General features: G+C 34.2%; 1 protein-coding gene and 1 long non-coding RNA gene across 2 annotated transcripts; one reads left to right on the forward strand and one right to left on the reverse strand.

The window, feature by feature from the left end:
- Positions 1–3: 3 nt before the first annotated feature.
- Positions 4–4267, reverse strand: LOC132909253 (probable cytochrome P450 301a1, mitochondrial). The gene is made up of 10 exons (XM_060963984.1): positions 4158–4267; positions 3059–3440; positions 2107–2223; positions 1779–1855; positions 1495–1696; positions 1249–1411; positions 999–1168; positions 818–896; positions 498–701; positions 4–176 (listed from the first exon to the last, which is right to left on the reverse strand). Exons 1-10 carry the CDS (start codon positions 4228–4230, stop codon positions 69–71), a joined length of 1575 nt encoding a protein of 524 aa, XP_060819967.1. The 5' UTR covers positions 4231–4267; the 3' UTR covers positions 4–68.
- LOC132909358 (uncharacterized) lies at positions 235–689 on the forward strand. The gene is made up of 2 exons (XR_009658529.1): positions 235–283; positions 475–689. It is a non-coding gene; the product is annotated as an uncharacterized LOC132909358 (long non-coding RNA).
- Positions 4268–10137: the final 5870 nt, after the last annotated feature.

The raw sequence follows: 10137 nt of genomic DNA on the forward strand, positions 1-10137 counted from the left end.
ATGTTCTTCCTTTATTTTTTATTGCCTTTATTGCCATAAAATCAAAAGGATACTATTTTAAATGATCACTATCTTTGAAGTATTTTGAATTTGAGTTCACCGTCGGGAGCGTACATAAATGTAACCTTGTATTTAAGTGGTTTATGATGGTATTCCAATTTGTAAGATCTTATCAGCTGAAAATAAATAAAAGAAATAGTATTTATACATTTAACACCTCAAATGTATTATGATAATAGCTAAACTTATATATATATTATACGACAGCAGCTTTTTTATAAAAGTTTTTTTTTTTTTATTTTGGTTATTTTACAATTTGTCCTTATGGACATTTGGTAAAGTGTTATATCTTGTTGGTGAAGAAAAAAAAATAAAAATAAAAAATAAATATAGCATGTGGGCGGCTACCCCCAGCGGGGTGTCAGCTTCGTTTTTTCTAAGTTATATCTTTTATGATTTTTTTTTTTATAAAAGTGGAAAACATTTTTTGTACGTACTTTGGCAAGCAGAACTTGCATTTCTAAATCTGCAAATCGTCTTCCTAAACACATACGTGCGCCATGACCATAAGGTAACGATGCAAAGGGGTGCAAAATTTCGTTAGAAGATTCTTTTAGCCACCGCTTTGGCTTAAACGTTTTTGCATCTGCTACATATTGTTTCATATTTCCCGTTACTACAGTTGGGAACACGACTTGCACCTACAATAAGATAATTATGACGTCAATATGTTGCAATAAAGTGCACGGTAGATATATCGCTATTATAAAATTTGCGCTATATATCTGTATATCTGGTACTGTAAACTTGTACCGACCCCCTTTGGTACTCTATAGCCGCAAATTGTAGTGTCATTTTGTAATGTTCTACCGTTTCCAATCACTGTAGAATATACTCTAGAACAAATACGATATTTTTGTAGCGAGAAATTATAAAGTATTTTTCTAGTGTTACATTTATTCATGCAATTTAGGTGCTCGTGAAGCGATTAATTATACCGGAAAACTTCACGAATAAAAGCTTTCATATAAATAGCTTTATCGAGATGACTCGTAGTAAGAGGTACAGATGGATCAGGAAGAATTTCTATAAGCTCCTGATAAATTTTTTCCTGTTCTTCCGGTCTAGTTGCCAGTTGATACAATATTGAACAAACAGCCATTGAAATCTATAATACAACACTAATATTTAATATTCTGCATATTAAATATTCCGTAATATAACGAAAAAGTACTCGTTCTTACGTACGGTATCTATTCCAACCAAAATCAAATCTAAGGCCAGAATATAAGCCATTTTAGGGTCAGTTTCTTTGGCTAAAATTCTTTCCACCAAAGACAAGTCAGACTCGTCAACAGATTTTTTTGTTTTCAATCTCTCTATCGCAGCATCGATGTATTTCATACATACTCTGGTGAACGGACAAATTTTACTTAAAAATCGGTTATAATTGTTATTACATTTTAACGAAAATAACAGCAAAATTTCGCTTACTCGATGAAGTAATCCATGTTTCGTACGTATCTTGACCACAGAGGGGTAGGTACGTATCTCCAGTAAGGAGCTTTCAATTCAAGCACTGCTACGTTCCTCAAAGCAAATTTGGCCGCATCGATAATCTTTTGAGGCTCCGAATCCGGTGTCAGATTACCTGATAAGCATCCTAATCTCACGTCAAGGGCGACGCGACCTATACCTGTATAATTAAATAGAACGATTAACTTTTAATTCCATAAGATTAAAATTATGGGCGTATAAGCAACAATTTTTATACCAACATTCTAGGGCCCATTTGTGTATTTCGTTATCAAAGTCTGCTGGCAATTCGTCATCTTCTCCTTTAATCTCTTGAATTCTGAAAACAACCATCAATTACGTCTTTATGCGATTCTGTAAGTCGTATTGTATCTTAAATTCTTTTATAAAACATCTCTACTTCTTTTTTTATCTTTATGTATCTGTTTATTTACTTCTATCTATCCAGATTAAACAGAATGTCGAAAGTTTTCGCTTATAAATTCGACAATTCGATAATCTTCACCAATTAAATTAATTTAAAATCGAAAAGTTACGAGTCTCGCTGTATTTATGAAAATGTAAGCTTACCTTTGTATGAAATCAGACGTAACCATCTCAATAGGCGTTATATATTTTCTCACCGTCTGCGGTTGAAGAACAGGTTTCTGGACTCTCGTACGAAATTCTCTCCATGGCTCGCCGTGTCTGCAAAGAAGTGTAAATATTGTATTATGTCATCCGTTATCGACGCGTTACCTCATTCCTTCTACGTGTAGTGTTTTATGAATGGTTTCAAGGTCAAGGAAAACCACCCGTGGTTAGCAGAAGGTTGACATAAAATTTAATTATAAGCGGGCAATGTTGGTATAGTTCAAATAGTGATCGTGCTAATGCTAATGCGCTTTTTAGGCATTTACGCGCAATGCATAAGCAAACTTCTCCTTTAGTATCAGAGTCCGTTGAACAATACATATAACTTGTTAATTATTCAGAAACTTCTTTAATAACGAAATTAATAGTTGATCGTTTGCGTATCAATTTTAATCAAGTTTTAGTTCGTTGTTTTTCCCCTGTACTATAAACAGCAGGTATTAAAGACAAAAAATTCCTGGGTGTATACATTATTATGTACAAAATATTGGCAATCCAAGTGACGACTTTCTCAATTAATGATCACAGCATCTATTTTACAATCTATCATTTACGACACATAATGTTAATGTTTGAACTGTGGCCATTTAAGCGAATAGTACTGCAGGTGGGCGAGAGAAGACCATAATTACAATAGATGCGATTGACGAATGAAACACCTGAAATATGAAATGCATACAATATAACTGCTCTCATAAGAATCAATGTACGTCTTTTATTGCACCAGAGATGCATCCGTTGTAACCATAGTTTTAATGAATTTCTTATTTTTCAAATCATCATTGTTATTCAAACAGATTTCGTGATATAGAGCACTACTTGAGTACTAATAACGGAGAGATCGCTATACTTTGTCATCATCACATCCTATAATATCATGTCTACGTACACTCCAACGACACCAGGAAGACTTCCAAAAAAATCTTTCCTCACAACGCTCTTATAATGCACCAGACACGGCATAGATGGCCTAAATGGAGTTGGTCCTTCCTGTCTATAAATCTTCTCGATCTCGTCAGCGTCATAAACGAACAACAGATCCGGTCGACCTATTAAACCAGTCAAACGAACGATCTTCCCGTACTCGTCGTAGAATGTCTGCGACAATTTCGCCACGTCTGATATTTGGTATTGCCCGATCATTGGAAACAATCGCCAAGTATTTCCCAAAATTGGTATCGGCTTTGGTCCTGGTATGTCTTCGTATGGCTTCAATTCGATCGTTGCATCGTGATCGACCGTGCATTCCCTTGTCGTCGAGGTCACTGCACCTGTACGAATGCATGGAACTGGACAATGAAAAGTCTGGAAGACGGATGCACTTTGAATTCGATATGAAGGTCGAACGCACTGGCAACGTATTTCGAAGGTTTTGAAGGAAATTAAATGAACTACTTTTTGTACGAAGATAATAGAAATATTTAAAGAATTGTTGCTAAAATTGTTCTTCAATTTTAATTAATATTATTATTAATTATTATTATATTATAATATAATAATAATTTTGTGAGAGAATCTTATTCTAAATTCATTATTGGATAAATTATATGGAATAAAAAATGTTCTATTGTTTTATTATAACAAGATATAAATAATCATTCTCAATACTGATTACATTGAATCCATTTCGAAAGTAAGTATTAAGAGACCTTGGGCGTGACATTTACATAACCTTGAATTCGTTTCAAAGCAGTTATAAATCAGTGATCACAAATAGACAGGCATGAGATTTCATTTATACTGCTAGAAAAGAAAATTGCAAGCTACATTTCGAGTGAAAATATTCTACCATCAACACCGAGTAACTTTCATAAAAAATAATTCTTTCACTTATTAATCTATTCATAAGAAATTGCGTGATATGATTTAAAAGCTGAAGTCTGTATGCCGTTCTATACACGCCTTTGAACGCCTTTCAATGAAGATGATATGATAATGATATTCAAATGAATATAAGAAAGTCATCATTTGTTATGTTATTTTCTTACCTGTGCATAAAATTCTTCGAAGGTCGCTTTGTGATTGTGAGAGCCGGCGTACCAATAATAGCGGTCGTATCATTCTAGTATTTCAAATAAAGATACGATTACTTTATTATATATATATTTATCGTATATTATTACTTTATTATATTGTAAATAATATCATACACTTATGTAATTAATAATCGTTATTTGATAGTAATAATGATTCGAGTAATTAAAAAAATACGCTTTTACGTGGTGCATTAATGTTACTCCCCACGTATATCAAAAGAAAGGAAGTCAATTTCTTCGCCTGTCACTATACTGTATATTAAAGGAAATCTGCTTTCACTCTCATGTCTCGCGGCCTCTAGCTTACTCTTTTTATGATTACAACACTATAATCCTGTATAATTATTTTAAAATGGTTGATATTCTACACATTATTTCTTCCCGAAATATGTTATAGATTATATTCTAAAACAAAGAAAAATATTTAAAGTGAAATTATTAAACATCTACGATAAGATACTAATACGGATTAAACAGTAACATGCTGGAAATTAAGCTAATCATTATTATTCATTTATCAAAGCATTTGACATGTTTCACACAATAATTATACGATATATTTTCTTCTTTTAAAATTTCCCGTGTATAGAAAGTTTAGCGATTTTGTAAGTTCATTGAAGCTTAAATATTGTTCTCTTCGCATTCCCCTTTTCCATATAATTTTTCGATGAAGTTTCAAACTACCTCTATTATGTGTAACATTTATTTTTTTATTTATACCTATGGAAATCTTGATAAAGTTTTGCGAGAAAAAAGTAGAACACACTGCATATATATTTGGTATATTACATTTTATTACACCCTATACATAAATATTGGACTGACAATGACGCAAGTACATAATAACGGTTCCGTGGATACCTGCAGTCATACCCGTAAATAATATTCTTACCTGAAACCCATCGAAATCGTCTTTTGTTCTATCGTCGTCTTCTAGCTTGATTAGTCCCGTTATGGCACAAGGTAGACTCTTCACTACAAATAATACTGACAAATCACATGGGACTGTATTGTCATTCTAAACGATCTTTAACAATACGAAGGTATTACTATGTTATACTAAATCTTCTTTAACACTTGTCGTTTAAAGAAAAAATAATAATTGTTCCTTTCCTTTTGATAGATGGGACGCGACGGTTGCACGAGATCGTGGTGGAATGCTCGGAATACTCTTCGTAAAACGAGACTACAGTGTTCAACCGAAGTGAACTCCCCACTTTGAAATCTCCCTCCATTACTTAACGGTTTGAATTCGCTGCTGCGGTGGAGGCACCACTACGATAGCCGAGGAGAATGCATTATTGTCACTTTCGCGTTTAATTCGCGCGGAAATCGAGAAAATGTTAGAAAGTTTAATAAGGACTGTATAATAATATAACACTTTCTGAACTCTTTGTCAACTTCTCTTCAACTATAAATACATGATACGTAATAATTACAAAAATAATGGAAATACAATTGATCATGGCGAAAAAATATCCATCTTTTATACTCGAGAAGATGTTACGGACATTTATGATAACACGCATCGACTGTGAATGCATCAAACTTTAATTAAACAATTATGCAACGGGTTATTGCCCTCGATAATTCTTTACACTCGTAATTATCAATTATCTTCTAAACATTATGAACTTTCTCAACCAGTTTCACTTATTATCACTCTTTTGTAGGTTATCTTAAACAAGGTGTTGTATAGACATGTGAGTTATATGCACATGCAAATGTATGTAAGCATTCTTCAACGGAGGTAGACATTATAATTTTAATTAGATGTTTCAACAGTTATTAACTTGAAATAGTTCACTGTTGCATGCAAATCGTTCTCGTTACATATAATTAGAATAGCATATACAAAGTTTGCGAAAATGCAAAAAAGATAATTTATCGATATGTTTAAGTATACAAATGTTTATTTAACGTAGAGGAAGTATAGAGCAACGAATATCGACTTTAACGCTGAACGGTAAATTTACATGGACAATGAGTACAGAATAATTTATAGAAAGGACCTAGGTAAACATCTTGAATAATTTATTGAACTTTGCATCTTTGACTATTTTATTGTTGACAACGGATTAGGCGACCGTGCTTGTACTTTTATCCTAAATCCTTCTCCCTTGTCCTGCAATATTTGCATTGTACGAATAGTTAGTTAAATAACCACCATAAATCATTTAATTCCGTCTTAAACATATACAAAAATTGTTAATTTTTTTTTACTAAATCTTATTTCATTTATTTAGCTTATATATAGTAACATTATTTAATATAGCAAATATCCTTAATTAAAATTATAAACAATAACGACGATGAAAACGTTGCGTGGAAATTTAATTATTCCGTCTTTAAAATTTTTTCAAACAATTTATATTACTTCAAAAAATGAGATTAAAGTACGAACACTGTCTATATCTTCAAAGACTTTTTAAGCTTTTTTTAGATTTAAGTAGTTTCAGTTTTAAGACTTTAAAAGACTTCCCGCTCAATATCAGAAAATAAACACATTGTGACTTGCACGATTTTGCATAAATATATGTTACGTATAGACTCGATCTTCATACAGCATTCAAAGGCACTTAATAAATGAGTAACGAGTATTTTCAAAAAATTGTCAAGAGTTAGTTACACACTCCCTTCGATTATTATTTTCATTTCCCGTATCATCATATGCGTTTGATGATATATTCGTAAAATACTCATCGCTACATTCAACAAATTCCAGTTTCAATTTCTAATTTATACAATAACTAATACTCAGCTTGTCGAAGACGTTTATGACAGTTGCCGATGTTCGATACAACTGAAAAATTTGTAAACAAGAAGAGTGAATCGACGTTTCGTAAACAGAAGATTCACGATTCACGCCCTCAGACGTTCACACTTGGTAAACAAAAGCCGAAGATTCAGGATTACGATCTAAAAAGTTTTAAGAGAAATTTTGAAGCGGCTTACTACACCTTACAATTTTCCAGTCTGCACATAATGCAAAAAGATATGAAAATAATAAAAGTTGTTCTTGCATTATTTGCAAGAAAAGTACCCCGTGTCCAAGGTAAAACAATTAAATTTTTCCATTTTCATTATGGTTACCGTAACTCCTAATAAAAGCAGGTAAAAGTGCGATATAACATTTGTCAGCAAGCTACTTAAGCAAGTAAGCTACAATAAAACCTCTAGAGGAAATTCCGTTGTTCTTCATTTGCAGGTACGGGATCTCTAAGCACCCTTCGGGGATTCCTAGAAACTGCAAATAACTGTACTTGGAAATAATAATCCATGTTTAATACTCGTCTTGTTCCAGAAGTGGGGGAATTTGGATCCAGTCGACTATATAAGGGAACTCGCAGAGGGTTGACATGTCATTTGTGGGAAAGTGAGTTGGAAAATAGATTTTCCGTTCTCGTCCTTTCGATTTCCGGGTGATTTTTACTTGTTCGTGTTAGTGATAATTGTTAATTGAAAATGGCAATGGAGTGGATTAAACATAATATGCTGTTTCTCGACAGAGATCGCGTAAGTTGATTTTATGAATTTGAATCTGCGATTACAAATTTCTTCCTTTTTAAATGGTTTTCTTATTCGAAATGTACTATTTGTCATACTTTGTAACTGACATTCTGTGATTTATTTTGACCTCGAACCGATTATCGAATATACGTGATACAATCGAAGAAAAATTACTTTTTAAATGATTTGTATAATATGATTTTAACGGACTTTTGAAAATGTATAACTTTAATTAATTCATAATCAAATTTTGTTCAGCTTCGTTGAATAAATTTCTCAAAATTCACTTGTCTCCCCTAGTCCTTTACTTTGCAAAGTTCAGAAGTCCATTCAAAAACTTTCTGTCCCAGATTGGTATGCAAAGAAACGTTCGAAACCACCAAAGATATTAAACGCCATGCCGATTGAATATCGTGTACCATTAGGGAAGAGACTTACTCCGAGAAGAAAACGTACATCAAATTCATCGTCTTCCGAGTCAACAGGTATTTGTTAATGTTCGATTCTTATGAGAATGTAGAGATAACAAATAACAGATTTTTGAATTGTAAGTCATCATCATTTTTTTAAAGAAGTATGACAGTTATAATGACTGTGTTATATTAACAATATAACTTTGAATTTCAGATATATCTCCACACGTGAAGGAAAATGTAAAAGAGAAAACTAAGAAAGCCACACCGCCTACAACATCCAACAAGAAAAAAAATTGTCAGCAAATGTTATCAGAAACTAAAAACACGAGATCCCCGACGAAGTCTTCTTCATCCAAGGAAGAAATTTTAGACCTGGACATTCCGGTAATGAGGTTCCCTAGAAAAATTTCCAAGACTTTTCCTAAAATATCGCGTTCTAGAAGAATCCAGAACATAAAATTCGTTTTTCCACCCGGTCCGAAGATTGTATTATCAAAAGAGATCGAAGACATGTGTAATGACGACTATAGCAGTGACGAGAGTAAAGAGACGTCTGTTTTAAAGGAACGACCATTTAATGTTGATAGGACTACTAAGATTGAAGATTTTAGAAACGCCGATGTTACAATACACGAAGAAAGAGGAAATAAACAAAAGGTCAGCTTTCAAGATTACCAAGCTGTGACGACTCATTTAAAAACACTAGAAAAGCCAAACATTGTCAAAGATGATGCTATATCTACTCTAACATCCTCTCAAACTTCCGAAGTTGAGACGACTCCTTCAAGTACGCCAGATGGAAAGCCAAAATTCATCGATCTTCGTGCCAATTCTGTTCCAAAACTGTCTCAAGCTTCCGAAGTTGAGACGACTTCTTCAAGTACTCCAGGTGGAAAGAAACAATTCGTCAAACTTTGTGCCATTCCTATTCCACAACGCTCTCAAGCTGCCGAAGTTGCGACGGCTTCTTCAAGTACTCCAGGTGGAAAGAAACAATTCGTCAAACTTTGTGCCATTTCTATTCCACGACGCTCGCAAGCTTCAAAAGGTGTGACGACTCCTTTATATACGCCAGATGGAAAGCAAAAATTCATCAAACTTCGTGCCAAATCTACTCCAACATCCTCTCAAACTTCCGAAGTTGAGACGACTCCTTCAAGTACGCCAGATGGAAAGCCAAAATTCATCGATCTTAGTGCCAATTCTATTCCAAAACTGTCTCAAGCTTCCGAAGTTGAGACGACTTCTTTAAGTACACCAAATATGGAGTCAAAATTGTTCACATATCGTGCCAAATCTACACCAACATCCTCTCAAACTTCCGAAGTTGCGACCACTTCTTTAAATACGCCAGGTGGAAAGGAAAAATTCATCAAACTTTGTGCCATTCCTATTCCACAACGCTCTCAAGCTGCCGAAGTTGCGACGGCTTCTTCAAGTACGCCAGGTGGAAAGAAACAATTCGTCAAACTTTGTGCCATTTCTATTCCACGACGCTCGCAAGCTTCAAAAGGTGTGACGACTCCTTCATATACGCCAGATGGAAAGCAAAAATTCATCAAACTTCGTGCCAAATCTACTCCAACATCCTCTCAAACTTCCGAAGTTGAGACGACTCCTTCAAGTACGCCAGATGGAAAGCCAAAATTCATCGATCTTAGTGCCAATTCTATTCCAAAACTGTCTCAAGCTTCCGAAGTTGAGACGACTTCTTTAAGTACACCAAATATGGAGTCAAAATTGTTCACATATCGTGCCAAATCTACACCAACATCCTCTCAAACTTCCGAAGTTGCGACCACTTCTTTAAATACGCCAGGTGGAAAGAAAAAATTCATCAAACTTTGTGCCATTCCTATTCCACAACGCTCTCAAGCTGCCGAAGTTGCGACGGCTTCTTCAAGTACGCCAGGTGGAAAGAAACAATTCGTCAAACTTTGTGCCATTTCTATTCCACGACGCTCGCAAGCTTCAAAAGGTGTGACGACTCCTTCATATACGCCAGA

The sequence above is a fragment of the Bombus pascuorum genome, chromosome 1 (genome assembly GCF_905332965.1).
Source record: "Bombus pascuorum chromosome 1, iyBomPasc1.1, whole genome shotgun sequence".
NCBI lineage: Eukaryota > Metazoa > Arthropoda > Insecta > Hymenoptera > Apidae > Bombus > Bombus pascuorum.

What these genes read in the sequence shown, in the direction of transcription:
- LOC132909253 (XM_060963984.1), bottom strand. Translation starts at nt 4,230, where the DNA reads ATGATACGACCGCTATTATTGGTACGCCGGCTCTCACAATCACAAAGC. An exon ending in CTTCCTGGTGTCGTTGGAGT is followed by an intron (nt 2,224 to 3,058) that starts GTACGTAGACAT and finishes ACTTCTTTGCAG; the next exon opens with ACACGGCGAGCCATGGAGAG. An exon ending in TTTTGGTTGGAATAGATACC is followed by an intron (nt 1,169 to 1,248) that starts GTACGTAAGAAC and finishes GTTGTATTATAG; the next exon opens with ATTTCAATGGCTGTTTGTTC.